This window comes from Pristiophorus japonicus, chromosome 3 (assembly GCF_044704955.1).
Source record: "Pristiophorus japonicus isolate sPriJap1 chromosome 3, sPriJap1.hap1, whole genome shotgun sequence".
NCBI lineage: Eukaryota > Metazoa > Chordata > Chondrichthyes > Pristiophoridae > Pristiophorus > Pristiophorus japonicus.
Genome location: NC_091979.1, coordinates 78847330 through 78864410, shown reverse-complemented (window position 1 = coordinate 78864410; position 17081 = coordinate 78847330). Strand labels below are relative to the sequence as shown.

Below are 17081 nucleotides of genomic sequence, written 5' to 3'. Positions count from 1 at the left end.
TTCACAAGTTTACTCTCAATTCACCGAGAATAAAAGCTCACATACCACTCAAGCCCCTATTGTGCAGGCCAGACTAATTCTACAGTATTTAAAGAAGATACAAGATATATTTGTGCCTATATGTTATTCAACCCACTTACTTTTCTTCATATTGTGGATCTACAGTCTTTTTCTTGACACGTGTTCTTCTACGGCCTGACCAGCTTTTGTCAGGAAGTAGGTAGAGTCGTACATATGGATCTGACCCATCATTTGAACAGGGTATCAGGCTTCTGCAATATAACCATTCATGATATTAAATTAAATACATAACCCCAATTATTATCTTCAGTAGATCCTTGGAAATAAAAATTCATTCATTTCATTAAAACCATAAAAGCCAATCTTTGCAAAGCTTCAGCCCTATAATGTGCTGGACAATAAACTTCTTGCATGGAGAAAACTAAATAGAGGAATATAGTACAGTAAATATAGGAACAGGAGTAGGCCATTTAGCCCTTGGGCCTGTTCTGTCATTCAATGAGATCATGGCTGATCTGCAACCTAACTACATATACCCGCCTTTGCCCCATATCCTTTAATACATTTGGTTAACAAAAAGCTAACAATCTCCGATTTAAAATTAAAAATTAATCTAGCATCAATTAGTCTTTGCGGAAGAGTTCCAAACTTATATCATCCTTTGTGTAGAAGTGTTTCCTAATTTCACTCCTGAAAAGTCTGGCTCTAATTTTAAGACTATGCCCCCTAGTCTTTGACTCCCCATCCAGCGGAAATAGTTTCTCTCCATCTACCTTATCTGTTTCCTTTAATATCTTGAACACTTTGATCAAATCACTCCTTAACCTTCTAAATTCCAAGGAATACAACCCTAGTTTGTGTAATCTCTCCTTGTAATTAAACCTACGCTGCACTCCCTCCAAGGCCAATATATCCTTCCTAAGATGAGGTGCCCAGAACTGCTCACAGTGCTCCAAGTGTGTCCAACTAGGGCTTCGTATAGCTGTAGCATAACATCTACCCACTTGTATTCTAGTCCTCTAGATTTAGAGGCCAGCATTCCATTAGCCTTTCTGATTATTTTCTGTACCTGTTCATGACATTTTAATATACCTGGACCCACAAGTCTCTTTGGACCTCCACTGTTAGCTTTTGACTATTTAGAAAGTACCTTGTTCTATCTTTTTTAGCTCCAAAGTGGATGAGCTCACATTTGCCTACATTGAAATCCATTTGCCACAGTTCTGCCCATTCACTTAATCTATCATTCAAGTAGAAACATAGGAACAGAAGCAGGCCATTCAGCCACTTGAGCCCTTTCCGCTATTCTATTAGATTATGGCAGATATGTACCTCAACTCCATTAACCTGCTTTTGATCCATATCCCTTGATATCTTTGTTGTGTATGAAGGCCTCCTACACAAATTGCTCTCGGCTGACATCACGGTCACCCTGCAGAAAGCAATTCAAGTGAGCCAGGCCTACATGGTTTTGGCCAGCGACTCCAGGCGAATACTGACCCAGGACTCTAAACCGGCGAGAGCAGTGCACCGCATGGATACCTCTAAAGGCAGAAATGCTGCCCCGTGTCCCGCAACCCTGAGTCCGCCACATGGGGCAAACCAGATGGCCCCATGCTGGCACTGTGGAGGAAACCACAGGGCCCACCAGTGCCGCTACAAAGACTATGCATGCAAAGGCTGCAAAGAGAAACGGCACCTTCAGAGAATGTGCAGAAAAAGCGTATCTCTGATGAGTTGGCTGATCACCGGGGCTCTGACACAAAGGAAGGTGAAGTTGCTCAACCCCTGGAAGAAAAGTATGGAACTCATACCTGCTCCACCGAAAGTTCTCCATGGCTGATGAAAGTAGACATCGACGGAGTCCCAGTTTCTATGGAGAGCGACACAGGGGCGAGCCAGTTTGTGATGAGCCAAGCGACCTTTCAAGAAGTTTGGATGAATCCCGCCAATCGACCACAACGGCATCCTGTCCAAGCGAAGCTGCTCCCAGGCTCCGGGCTCCAACAATCGACCTCAAACATGGATCCATTGCTGCATCCGGAGATTCCACTGTCCAGCTCGACTGCCCACAGCATCCCGGCAAAATCTCCGAGACCGAAGATCCAAACTCCACTTTCCGGGCCGGGGCAGCACTCCAAGAGGTGAACATCGATGAAAGAAATGGATTCCCAACATCCAGGATCGAAGAAAAGAGCACCACAGCCTACCTGCAGCAAGACCAGAAAATAGCTGCCGCAGCACAAGCAATAGCACTTGTAATCAAAATGGCCACCGCCATGCCACCAGTGAGCATGGAGGAGCACCACATGACACCGAGCGGCCAATCGGATTTGAAGGCTCCCTTAAAGGAGACCGGTAACCAAAGAAATTTAAAGGGGAAGTTTCAATTATTTGAGTACATGGACTTTAAAGCTAAAGATGCGATTAAAGGGTGCAAATATGAAAATGTATGCAATGTAACATTGAATTGTGATGCTGGTTTAACTAATGTGACTAATGATATGAATGCAGATGTCAGTATGGTTAAGAACAAGTTTATGATGCTTAACAATAATGATAGAGAATGTGAAATGCCTAATGTAACCATGTCTGTTGAAACCAGGACACCCAAAAGTGATGCAAATGCTAGAATGTATAATGCAGGCTCGACTATGTGTGATCAGAACCAAGGTGCCATGTATACCGGTAGGACACTGCCAAAGGATATTGGGTCCTACAGGGACCATGCTGATGCCAATGGAATCCCCCTGTGGGAGACCCCCAGGTCCAGCAGGCTACCTGACCATGTAGCCTGGACCTTTGGAACGAATGTGATGCTCCTTGCAGGACACACACACAGGCAGTGGGAGCAGACCCACTACAGGGACAGTGGTCAATGGACAGTCCAGCCACCACCAACGGCAACCTGTACCAGATCAGCCCTACAACCCCTGGCCACCAGGGCCAACATCAGGAGCATGAGGCCAATACCCTCCAGCTTCCCTGGCAAACCCTGGGATGACCTGACCCTCATCCCAATTGGTGGACAAGGAGCCCACCCAGTCTTGTGGCCCTGCCCACCGCCCCACAACAACAGTGGACAAGGAGCCCACACAGTCTTGTGGCCCTGCCCACAACTACTCACATCACGGTGTATACACACCACCCACTGCTGCCATGGCTATCCCCCTCCCGAGGGATCCCACAACAGTAACACCCACATGGTCTGTGTATGAGGGAGGGGAAACGTATGAGGCCAGCCTCCAACACAGGGGTCACACATGGCAACCACACAACCCTCACCTCAACCTCCCATAGCCCACCACTGATCATCTCCCCTGGGCATGACAATAAGGATATGAAAAATGCTTAGGGGAGAAGTGTTGTTGTGTATGCATGTCTGTTTACTGTGTGATGTCTGTAACACTGTTATGCAACACTGAATGTACCCTTACACTGTACACACCTTGCCTGTACACCAGAGAGTGCTGCTGCTGGAGCCCTAAGGGTTACCTGCACACTGTGGGTAACCCAGTATAAAAAGGAACACACAGCTTGTTGTCGGCACTCAGGAGCTGCAAATAAAGGACTGCAGGTCTGCACAGTTTAAGTATCATACCCTGCCTCATGGAGTCATTACTAAAAGGTGCCTACATACACTACAATCCTTACCTTTTAAAAATCTGTCAATCTCAGGTCTTGAACATGTCAAGTGATCCAGCATCCACAGCCTTTTGGATTTCCATTAGCCTTTGTGTGAAAAAGTGATTTTTGATTTCATTCCTAACTGGTCAAGCTGTAATATTGTGTCCTTTGTTCTGGATTCCTTACTGGAGGAAATAGTTTCTCTGTTTCTACCCTATGGGACCCCTTAATCATTTTTAAGCATCTCAATTAGATTATAATTAACCCTTACACCAGTGCTGGTGCTTCCGCATTTTCGCATCTCCTAGCTCCTCAGCCACTGCAGAGAAACTAACTATTTCCCAAACTTTTGTACATTTTGCTTTTTAACCATAAATCATAAAATCAAAGTATTATATAATAAGGACGGAATGTCTGACTTTAAAATGCCAACCACATGTGTGGCCTGGTTCAATTATTTCCCATCCTCGAACACGATTTCATATGAAGACTACACTTGGGCCACGGGTGATTGGCAAAATATTGGCAGAGAAGATATCCAAAAATGGAAGTCTATCCAGCAAAACCAACTAAAGCATGAAGCAGAATGAAACAAGAGATACAGAAAAAACATTCATGTAAAAAAAAAAGTTATCTGAATTTTTAATTATTTTTTAAACTTACCGTCTGCTTTTAAGAGAGGTACTTAAGCAAGCCAGGTCCTGCGACTTTTGTGCACCCACATTTCATGGGCAAGGCATACATTGTGGGTAGGGTCATACCAAGAAACATAATATTTGGCATAGGATATTTAAACAACAGATTTAAATATTTTCTGGAGACTGCAGATGCTGGTGTTGTGACCGGTGTCTCCTCCCACAGAATCAGCTACCGGAAAAATCAGGCCTCCAGCAAAATTGGTCGCTCGCTTGATTTTCTGACTCATTCTCTGGGCAGGGTATGCAAGTTTAAGACATTGATTTTCCTTTTACTATTACTGATGTTATAAGGTCTATAAATAAAATGATTGCCAATAAAGAAAAATTACCTGCAACAGTGAACAATTACAATCAGACTGTGACGTGGAGTGGAATAACGTACTGTGAGCTGGATTTTGCCCAGAGATTCCTCTTTCAGGGCCATGCCACTGGAAGAAAAATGAAGAAAAGGATTTGCTTATCTACTTTACCTCTGTAAATGGATTTCAGAGAGCATAAACCTTATTTATGCCATAACTTAGGAGCAGTGTATTCTCAATTACAATAGTTCATATTTACAAAATACAACAGTTAAAATGAATCAACAAACCTAACTCAGATCATTCTAAAAAGTCTACAGCAGCACTTCAGCTACCAAAGGAAACATAAAGCTTTGAGTTAAGAATTGTTCTACATATCTTTATATTTCCTAATTCCACTCTAATTTTTACTCTACAATAAATTGTGTGTCTATGGGCCCAAGTTTCCACACAATAAAAAACAGGCGTCCCTCCGAGCTGGGCGCCCGTTTCTCGCGCCTAAAACGGCGTCGGAAAAAAAACTCGCAATTCTGGAGAGCCCTGCAGCTCCTTGTCTGTTTGGCGTGGCGCCCAGGGGGGCGGAGCCTACACTCGCGCTGATTTTGTAAGTGGGAGGGGACGGGTACTATTTAAATTCGTTTTTTTCCTGCCGGCAACGCTGCGCGTGTGCGTTGGAGCGTTCGCGCACGCGCAGTGTGAAGGAAACATTGGCACTCGGCCATTTTTGTAGTTCTTTGTAGCTGTTTAATTTTTGAACATTTTTTAATAAAACAACATTGCCATTAGCGCATCAGCACTGAGGCTTCCTGCTTACTGCCCCTCCCTCCCTCCCATTCGCGGGAACGATGCTGAGCTGACTGTAAGGCTTCCACCTCAAGTGGAAGGCTGCTTGCTGCCTGGTTACTGCCTGCCTGCCCCTCCCTCCCCCTCCCATCCCCTCCCTCCCATTCGCGGGAACGACGCTGAGCTGACTGTAAGGCTTCCACCTCAAGTGGCCCCTCCCCTCCCCCCCTCCGCTCCCTCCCTCCCTCCCGTTCGCGGGAACGACGCCACATCGCTGAGCTGACTGAAGCACTTTCACACAGGTAGGAAGATGGTTTATTTAATCTTTTCTTTGCTTATAAATGTTTATTCAGGTTAGATTTATTTGTATAATATTTGTAGAAGTATAAATAAGGATTTATTGTAGAATTTAATGACTTCCCTTCCCCCCCCCCCACCTCGTTCTGGACGCCTAATTTGTAACCTGCGCCTGATTTTTTAATGTGTAGAACAGGTTTTTTCAGTTCTACAAAAATCTTCACTTGCCCCATTCTAAGTTAGTTTGGAGTACGTTTTCACTGTGGAAACTTTGAAATCAGGCGTCAGTGGCCGGACACGCCCCCTTTTGAAGAAAAAATTCTGTTCCAAAGTAGAACTGTTCTACCTGACTAAAACTGCAGAAAAAAAATGTGGAGAATTGTGATTTCTAAGATAGTCCGTTCTCCACCAGTTGCTCCTAAAAATCAGGCGCAAATCATGTGGAAACTTGGGCCCTATAAATCTACATTGGATATTTGGTATGCAGAGGATTTATAAGCTCAAGAAAGAGATGCAGACCCCAAAATCTGTGTGCCAACCAGCCGACAATTATCCCAGGATCAAGTTTGATAAGAATCTCTGCCACCAACCCTGGCAGGCTCTCCAGGGTCAGCCGGAGGTTCCGTCACTGCTCTGACAATGGTAGACACCTACACTTCTAGTTGTACATCTAGATTGCCTGACATGGTAAATTCTGCAAAGGTGCCCAGCAAATAGGGTGGTGGGGGGGAGGCGGTGCAGAGGTATCACCCACTGTTCCCCGAGAAACAATAGAGCACTTCCCCACAGCAATCCTATTAAAAATTCCAATCTTCAACTCTCGTCAGGGAGACGCACCTGGCCTGACAGGCATACCTCAACTATCCATATATCCTGTTCCTTTGATGACCTGAGTCATTTGAATTCTTGACATAGGGGATCTCTACCTCCATTATAAGTATGGCATTGTTTGGGGCAGTTGGTGGTACCACCCCTACCTAGCGTATCCATGTCCTGGTCCAGTTTATGGGACTTCCTGTCAGCCTCCTATCAAATTTGTGGCAATACACGGGAATGGCTGATGTCCAAATAGATTATAGACTTAAACAGGTTAGAAATAATTCAAGTATATACTAGAATTTTCATTAAGCACTCCTATTATTTTATTGTAAAATAAAATGATTGTGACACTTTCATTCCAAGGTAATACAGCTTTCACTGACCCTCCTGTGGGTGAGTCAATTAATCCAAATGTTCCAAACAAAAATACACTGCTCAGGCAGCAGCTTGTGGGTATGGAGATCTCATGTGTAGGTTTAGTTTCTCATTTCTAGCCCATCATACTTGTCTAACTTATTCTCTGATTAATTTTGTTTATAACTGGCCTGTTTGGGTCTTCCTACTAAAGCTATATATGTCACTCAAGTGATCAATTCTACATTCAAAGTCTAGTAACTTGGCTGCAAACTGGCAATATGTTGAACACAATTTTTGAATATTGGGGAAAGAAGATTTGGATAAATTATGAAGTCATTACAGATATATCAATTAATCTTCAATTAAAGAATGCATCTATGAAAATACAGACAATTCTAAAGCGCAAAGTAAGGCAGAAAGTAAAACTCACAAGCAGGTAAAGGTGACAGTAGATCAGCTGAGAATGTCAACTTTATTCTGGCCATTACCCAAGCAGATTCAAACAATAAAACTTGAAAGAGGAGAAATAAACTACAACATTACCAGGGAGTAATACTAGCACCTATTGTTTAAATAAAGTTAGTAAGCTTTAGTCTAGGGATAATAAGCAAGAAATGTTGGAGGCTGTCAATTATGTGTGTGTTTATAGTTCAGTGACAATCACAGTGACAGAGTGTAGCCCTTGGTAACCTTAGCCTGCCATAAGAATTGTTCTATGGTTCTTATAATCATATAGTCATCTCAAAGTTGTGATGACCTTAATTTCACCTGAGATTCCTGCCCAGTTATATTTCAAGATTTGTATCACTTGGTGCAAAATTTGTCATCTATAACATTTAATTTCTGTACTTTAAGATTCAAAACATGTAAAGCGATTAAAGAAAAATAATATTCACAAAAGCCCGCACTTTTGCAGTTGCAGATCATGAAGTTCAGCGTTAGAACTGGTAAGTGAAGATTCCAAAGTAGTACTAGACACATCTCTTTTTGTCGAGGCCTCGGAGGAACTGGATTGTGTTGGAGTTGTTGGCAGTTCTGGTTTAATTTCATCAATATTTTTAGGCTCTCTATTATTTTCTCCTCCCTCCATCTGGTCACATACTACATTATTACCACACATCTTTGGAACATTTGGAGATCTTGGTGTTGAAGGTGGAGTGTTAGGCTTGCTTCCAGTTTTCTTTTTCTTGATTGTAATTGGACCTTTTTTAAGGGCATTCAGACCTGTGTAGACACTGTCAGGATCTGGTTCCTCAATGGTTAGCATCTGTGTGTATTTCACAAAGAGAAAATGTCAGCAATCAACCAACAGCCATAAGCTCTTGCTATTTCTAGTATTAATCATCCTAATAATTTAACATTTATTTTCCTCAGAGGATTGGCCACCCTAACTGCTCGGGGATAAAAAAGGCACCATGTGGAGTGGCACTACACTATACTGATGAGGAAAGCCCCATGGTTCAGTCTCTAGTCTGTATTGTTAGCCAATTTCATCCAGGCAGCAGTGGGAGAATGCTATAATGTTTCTCAAGCTAACTCCCCCTCTGGGCTAAGGATGGGAAAAAGTATCAGGCACGATTTCTGCTTCTGACAGCTGACCCATTACTCCAACTGCAAGTGCTTCAAGTGAGGACACAACTGGGGCCATTTCCATGGTCAAATAAAACACCAACCTCATGCATAAAGTAGCCCTTTCAGTGAGATATTTGAGTTCAACTCCAGCTATGCCAAAAGGATCAAAGTCTCATTTTGATGGCTGCTAAGTGTCACAGATGAAATTTATTTGGGAAAGCATAATCCAATTCCACAGCACAAAACATTTGTTGCCATTTCAAACAAATGAGAGTAAAAGTTCTGATTGGCAAAGTTACACATGGAAGCTGAATGTGCTCATACATTCTTATGTGCCTTATTTTTAAATAGGCATTAAATTGTTTAAAATAAATAGCACACACAGAAACATAGGAAGAGTGCTTTAAGTATTCAAATGGGAACTTGGCCAAATTGAAATTTTACAATATGGATCTTTAATTGAAAATCACTTTGAAATAAATTGTACAAGGCTAAATCTAAACTATCTGACTATTCAACAGAGCTAGTTATTAAATCAAAATTCATTTTAGAAATAGATTTCTAAAGTTTCAAAAACCTTGCTGTTATAAACATTTGACAAGATTAGATTTAGCTTACATTGCAGGCTAACAAAGTCCATTTAAACTTTCACACGCATGGCCACAAAAGCATATATCCATATCCAAGAAGGCAGAATGCCTCAAAATAATAATAATTTCTCCGGTATATTTAACCTACCCGAAGGACCAACTTCAATTTTATAAGGCTGCTGGGACCTGAATGTTCCAGTGGAAATCTTTGGTCAAGGGTCATATCAGATGCTTTCAACAAATGGTAGAAAGGAACAGTCAAGATTCCAAGGGCACACTCTCGGTCTTTGTCTTTGATCTTCTCAAAACAAATTGCATTAGTAGTTCACATAGCTTACTGTATAAAACATGAACATTTAATTAATCACTTCTACTATAAATCCATAATAGATATGCACATACCAAAATTATATTAGCTAAACATCCTCCAATTCCTAAAAAAAATCATTAATTATATAGTAATTTACTCAAACATGGTTCATACTTATGCAAATAATTCCCTTTTAAGAGGGAGGAGATTATTAATTGGATTGTTAATTTCCGAGATAATAGGAAACAGGAAGTGATCAAAGGCAATCGTGCTAATTGGACATTTGTTACCAATGCTGTTCTTCTCGGGATTTGTTTGGGGACTACTGCTGTTTGCCAAAACAGGGGGATTCCAGTTCTTTCGTAAAAGCCGTTTTGGATTGTATGAAGCTACTTTTGCTTAAGAACCAGAATGCTATTCTGGAACACTCTAGCCTGAAATAATTATTGGACATAGATGAACAAAGTGTTAAAAAAAACAAGCCTGAAGGCTCTGAGTCTCAATGCGAGGAGTATACGTAATAAGGTGGATGAATTGACTGCGCAGATAGCTGTTCACGGATATGATGTAATTGGGATTACGGAGACATGGCTCCAGGGTGACCAAGGCTGGGAACTCAACATCCAGGGATATTCAATATTCAGGAAGGACAGACAGAAAGGAAAAGGAGGTGGGGTAGAATTACTGGTTAAAGAGGAGATTAACACAATAGTAAGGAAGGACATTAGTGTGGACGACGTGGAATCTATGAGTAGAGCTGCAAAACACCAAAGGGCAGAAAACATTAGTGGGAGTTGTGTACAGACCACCAAACAGTAGTAGGGAGGTTGGGGATTGCATCAAACAAGAAATTAGGGATGCGTGCAATATAGTATAGCAGTTATCATGGGCAACTTTAATCTACATATAGATTGGACTAACCAAACTGGTAGCAATACAATGGAGGAGGATTTCATGGAGTGTATTAAGGATGGATTTCTAGACCAATATGTCGAGGAACCAACTACAGAGCAGGCCATCCTAGACTGGGTCTTGTGTAATGAGAGAGGATTAATTGGCAATCTGGTTGTGCAGGGCCCCTTAGGGAAGAGTGACCATAAGATGATAGAATTCTTCATCAAGATGGAGGGTGACACAGTTAATTCAGAGACTAGGATCCTGAACTTAAAGAAAGGGAACTTTATCGGTATATGTAAATTGGCTAGGACAGACTGGTGAATGATACTTAAAGGGTTGACAATGGATAGGCAATGGCAGACATTTAAATATCACATGGATGAACTACAACAATTGTACGTCCCTGTGTGGCATAAGAATAAAAAAGGGAAGGTGGCTCAACCATGGCTAAAAAGGAAAATTAGGGAAAGTGTTAAATCTAAGGAAGAGGCATATAAATTGACAGGAAAAAGCAGCAAACCTGAGAACTGGGAGAAATTTAAAGTTCAGCATAGGAGGACTAAGGGTTTAATTAGGAGGGGGAAAATAGAGTAGGAGAGTAAGCTTGCAGGGAACATAAAAACTGACTGCAAAAGCTTCTATAGATATATGAACAGAAAAGATTAGTGAAGACTAATGTAGGTCCCTTGCAGTCAGAATCAGGGGAATTCATAATGGGAAACGAGGAAATGTCAGACCAATTGAACATAGAAACATAGAAACATAGAAAATAGGTGCAGGAGTAGGTCATTTGGCCCTTCGAGCCTACACCACCACTCAATAAGATCATGGCTGATCATTCCCTCAGTACCCCTTTCCTGCTTTCTCTCCATACCCCTTGATCCCTTTAGCCTTAAGGGCCATATCTAACTCCCTCTTGAATATATCCAATGAACTGGCATCAACAACTCTCTACGGTAGGGAATTCCACAGGTTAACAACTCTGAGTGAAGAAGTTTCTCCTCATCTCAGTCCAAAATGGTATACCCTTTATCCTAAGACTGTGTCCCCTGGTTCTGGACTTCCCCATCATCGGGAACATTCTTCCCGCATCTAACCTGTCCAGTCCCGTCAGAATCTTACAAGTTTCGATGAGATCCCCTCACATTCTTCTAAACTCCAGTGTATAAAGGCCCAGTTGATCCAGTCTCTTCTCATATGTCAGTCCCGCCATCCAAGAAATCAGTCTGGTGAACCTTCGCTGCACTCCCTCAATAGCAAGAACGTCCTTCCTCAGATTAGGAGACCACAACTGAACACAATATTCCAGGTGAGGCCTCATTAAGGCCCTATACAACTGCAGTAAGACTTCCCTGCTCCTATACCCAAATCCCCTAGCTATGAAGGCCAACATACCATTTGCCTTCTTCACCGCCTGCTGTACCTGCATGCCAACTTTCAATGACTGATGAACCATGACACCCAGGTCTCGTTGCACCTTCCCTTTTCCTAATCTGCTGCTATTCAGATAATATTCTGCCCGTGTTTTTGCCCCAAAGTGGATAACCTCACATTTATCCACATTATACTGCATCTGCCATGCATTTGCCCACTCACCTAACCTGTCCAAGTCACCCTGCAGCCTTTTAGCATCCTCCTCACAGCTCACGCCGCCACCCAGTTTGGTATCATCTGCAAACTTGGATATATTATACTTAATTCCTTCATCTAAATCATTAATGTGTATTGTAAAGAGCTGGGGTCCCAGCACTGAGCCCTGCGGCACCCCACTAGTCACTGCCTGCCATTCTGAAAAGGACCTGTTTATCCCGACTCTCTGCTTCTTGTCTGCCAACCAATTCTCTATCCATGTCAGTACATTACCCCCAATACCATGTGCTTTGATTTTGCACACCAATCTCTTGTGAGGTACCTTGTCAAAAGCCTTTTGAAAGTCCACATACACCACATCCACTGGTTCTCCCTTGTCCACTCTACTAGTTACATCGTCAAAAAATTCCAGAAGATTTGTCAATCATGATTTCCCTTTCATAAATCCATGCTGTCTTGGACCGATCCTGTCACTGCTTTCCAAATGCGCTGCTATTTCATCTTTAATAACTGATTCCAACATTTTCCTCACTACTGATGTCAGGCTATAATTACCCATTTTCTCTCTCCCTCCTTTTTTAAACAGCGGTGTTACATTAGCTACCCTCCAGTCCATAGGAACTGATCCAGAATCAATAGACTGTTGGAAAATGATCACCAATGCATCCACTATTTCTAGGGCCACGTCCTTAAGTACTCTGGGATGCAGACTATCAGGCCCCGGGGATTTATCGGCCTGCAATCCCATTAATTTCCCTAACACAATTTCACGCCCAATAAGGATTTCCTTCAGTTCCTCCTTCTCACTGGACCTCGGTCCCGTAGTATTTCCAGAAGGTTATTTGTATCTTCCTTCGTGAAAACAGAACCAAAGCATTTGTTTAACTGTTTAACTGGTCTGCCATTTCTTTGTTCCCCATTATAAATTCACCTGAATCTGACTGCAAGGGACCTACATTTGTTTTCACTAATCTTTTTCTCTTCGCATATCTATAGAAGCTTTTGCAGTCAGTTTTTAATGTTCCCAGCAAGTTTCCTCTCATACTTTATTTCCCCCCTCCTAATTAAACCGTTTAATTACAAAATTCTCCCAGTCCTCAGGTTTGCTGCTTTTTCTGGCCAATTTATATGCCTCTTCCTTGGATTTAACACTATCCTTAATTTCCCTTGTTAGCCACGGTTGAGCCACCTTCCCAGTTTTATTTTTACTCCAGACAGGGATGTACAATTGTTGAAGTTCAGCCATGTGATCTTTAAATGTTTGCCATTGCCTATCCAGCGTCAACCCTTTAAGTATCACTCGCCAGTCTAGAACAAATACTTTGGTTCTGGCTTCACAAAGGAAGACACGAATAACCTCCCGAAAATACTAGGGGACCGAGGGTCTAGCGAGAAGGAAGAGCTGAGGGAAATTCTATTAGTCAGGAAATGGTGTTAGGGAAATTGAAGGGACTGAAGGCCAATAAATCCCCAGGGCCTGATAGTCTGCATCCCAGCTTAATTAAGTAAGTGGCCCTAGAAATAGTGGATGCATTGGTGATCATTTTCCAACATTCTATCGACTCTGGTTCAGTTCCTATGGATTGGAGGGTAGCTAATGTAACCCCACTTTTTAAAAAAGGGAGAGAAAACAGGGAATTCTAGACCAGTTTGCCTGACATCAGTAGTGGGGAAAATGTTGGAACCAATTATTAAAGATGTAATAGCAGCGCATTTGGAAAGCAGTGACAGGATCGGTCCAAGTCGACATGTATTTATGAAAGGGAAATCATGCTTGACAAATCTTCTAGAATTTTTTGAGGATGTAACTAGTAGAATGGATAAGGGAGAACCAGTAGATGTGGTATATTTGGACTTTCAAAAGGATTTTGATAAGGTCCCACACAAGAGATTGGTGTGCAAAATTAAGGCATATGGTATTGGGGGTAATGTACTGACATGGATAGAGAACTGGTTGGCAGACAGGAAGCAAAGAGTGGGAATAAACGGGTCCTTTTCAGAATGGCAGGCAGTGACTAGTGGGGTGCCACAAGGTTCAGTGCTGGAGCCCCAGCTATTTACAATATACATTAATGATTTAGATAAAATAATTAAATGTAATATCTCCAAATTTGCAGATGACACTAAGCTGGGTGGCAGTGCAAGCTGCGAGGAGGATGGTAGGAGGCTGCAGGGTGACTTGGACTGGTAAGGTGAATGGGCAAATGCATGGCAGATGCAGTATAATGTGGATAAATGTGAGATTATCCACTTTGGTTGCAAAAACAGGAAGGCAGAATATTATCTGAATGGTGACAGGTTAGTAAAAGGGGAGATGCAACGAGACCCGAGTGTCATGGTACATCAGTTATTGAAGGTAGGCATGCAGGTACAGCAGGCAGTAAAGGCGGCAAATGGCATGCTGGCCTTCATAGCAAGGGGATTTGCATATAGGAGCAGGGAGATCTTATTGCAGTTGTACAGGGCGTTGGTGCGATCACACCTTGAGTATTGCGTGCAGTTTTGGTCTCCAATCTGAGGGTGGTCATTCTTGCTATTGAGGGAGTGCAGCGAAGGTTCACCAGACTGATTCCCGGGATGGCACGACTGACATATGAAGAATGACTGGATCGACTAGGCTTATATTCACTGGAATTTAGAAGAATGAGAGGGGATCTCATAGGAACATATAAAATTCTGAAGGGATTGGACACGTTAGATGCAGGAAGAATGTTCCCGATGTTGGGGAGGTCCAGAACGAGGGGTCACAGTCTAAGGATAAGGGGTAAACCATTTAGGACCGAGATGAGGAGAAACTTCTTCACTCAGAATTGTGAACCTGTGGAATTCTCTACCACACAATGTTATTGAGGCCAATTCATTAGATATTCAAAAGGGAGTTAGATGTGGCCTTACGACTAAAGGGATCAGGGGATATGGTGAGACAGCAGGAATGGGGTACTGAAGTTTCATGATCAGCCATTATCATATTGAATGGTGGTGCAGGCTCAAAGGGCCGAATAGCCTACTCCTGCACCTACTTTCTATGTTTTTATGTTGATACAAGTTAGACAGCTAGATTTCAGTTGATTGCCTTTGAGACTAGGGAGAAAATGTATTTAAAAGCTTCAGTAAGAAATGTAATATAGCCCGTTAACAGTGGCATGTGTCATGATCTGTGCAAGGAAACAACGTAATGGGATAAATGGCCTTCTCTTGTTAGTCTTTTCTATTAATAAATTTGACTAAAAACCCAGTAAGATAGAAAATAGGTGCAGGAGTAGGCCTTTCAGCCCTTCGAGCCTGCACCACCATTCAATAAGATCATGGTTGTTCATTCACCTCGGTACCCCATTCCTGCTTTCTCTCCATACCCCTTGATCCCTTTAGCCATAAGCGCCATATCTAACTCCCTCTTGAATATATCTAATGAACGGGCATCAACAACTCTCTGTGGTAGAGAACCCCACAGGTTCACAACTCAGTGAAGAAGTTTCTCCTCATCTCGGTCTTAAATGGCTTACCCCTTATCCTTAGACTGTGACCCCTGGTTCTGGACTTCCCCATTCTTCCTGCATCTAACCTGTCCAGTCCCGTCAGAATTTTATATGTTCCTATGAGATTCCCTCTCATTCTTCTAAACTCCAGTGAATACAGGCCCAGTCTATCCAGTCTCTCCTCATATATCAGACCTGCCATCCCGGGAATCAGTCTGGTGAACCTTCGCTGCATTCCCTCAATAGCAAGAACATCCTTCCTCAGATTAGGAAAACAAAACTGAACACAATATTCCAGGTGAGGCCTCACCAAGGCCCTATACAACTGCAGTATGACCGCCCTGCTCCTATACTCAAATCCCCTAGCTATGAAGGCCAACATACCATTTGCCTTCTTCACCGCCTGCTGTACCTGCATGCCAACTTTCAATGACTGATGTGCCATAACACCCAGGTCTCGTTGCACCTCCCCTTTTCCTAATCTGCCGCTATTCAGATAATATTCTGCCTTCACGTTTTTGCCACCAAAGTGGATAACCTCACATTTATCCACATTATACTGCATCTGCCATGCCTTTGTCCACTCACCTAACTTATCCAAGTCACCCTGCAGCCTCTTAGCGTCCTCCTCACAGCCCACACCGCCACCCAGCTTAGTGTCATTTGCAAACTTGGAGATATTACATTCAATTCCTTCATCTAAATCATTAATGTATATTGTAAATAGCTGGGGTCCCAGCACTGAGCTCTGCGGCACTCCACTAATCACTGCCTGCCATTCTGAAGAGGACCCATTTATTCCAACTCTCTGCTTCCTGTCTGCCAACCAGTTCTCTATCCACGTCAGTATATTACCCCCAATACCATGTGTTGTGATTTTGTACAACAATCTCTTGTGTGGGACCTTGTCAAAAGCTTTTTGAAAGTCCACCACATCCACTGGTTCTCCCTTGTCCACTCTTCTAGTTACATCCTCAAAAAATTCTAGAAGATTTGTCAAGCATGATTTCCCTTTCATAAATCCATGCTGACTTGGACCAATCCTGTCGCTGCTTTCCAAATACGCTGCTATTTCATCTTTAATAATTGATTCCAACATTTTCCCCACTACCAATGTCAGGCTAACTGGTCTATAATTCCCCGTTTTCTCTCTCCCTCCTTTTTTTAAAAGTGGGATTACATTAGCTACCCTCCCATCCATAGGAACTGATCCAGAGTCGATAAGACTGTTGGAAAATGAACACCAATGCATCCACTATTTCTAGGGCCACTTCCTTAAGTACTCTGGGATGCAGACTATCAGGCCCTGGTGATTTATCGACCTTCAATCCCATCAATTTCCCTAACACAATTTCTTGACTAATAAGGATTTCCTTCTCACTAGATCCTCTGTCCCCTAATATTTCCGGAACATTATCTGTGTCTTCCTTAGTGAAGACAGAACCAAAGTATTTGTTCAATTGGTCTGCCATTTTTCTGTTCCCATTATAAATTCACCTGATTCTGACTGCAAGGGACCTATGTTTGTCTTTACTAATCTCTTTCTCTTCACATATCTATAGAAGCTTTTGCAGTCAGTTTTTATGTTCCCAGCAAGCTTCCTCTCATACTCTATTTTCCCCCTCCTCATTAAACATTTTGTCCTCCTCTGCTGGATTCTAAATTTCTAAAGTAGGAAATGTCTTTCAATATATAAATATTGCTAGTTCTGAGCATGTACCTCTTCACTGTTTGACGAAGGAAGA

At 42.4% G+C, this 17081-nt stretch overlaps 1 protein-coding gene across 1 annotated transcript in view; it reads right to left on the bottom strand.

Moving 5' to 3' along the window:
- Nucleotides 1–17081, bottom strand: part of LOC139257543 (extended synaptotagmin-3-like) — a 184863-nt gene that overhangs the window by 12377 nt on the left and 155405 nt on the right. Inside the window, exons 17-20 of the mRNA XM_070874517.1 lie at nt 9212–9361; nt 7810–8168; nt 4676–4774; nt 141–272 (exon numbers count right to left, since the gene is read on the bottom strand). Of these exons, the coding sequence (XP_070730618.1) occupies nt 141–272; nt 4676–4774; nt 7810–8168; nt 9212–9361 (740 nt within the window). The remainder of the gene's footprint in view (nt 1–140; nt 273–4675; nt 4775–7809; nt 8169–9211; nt 9362–17081) is intronic.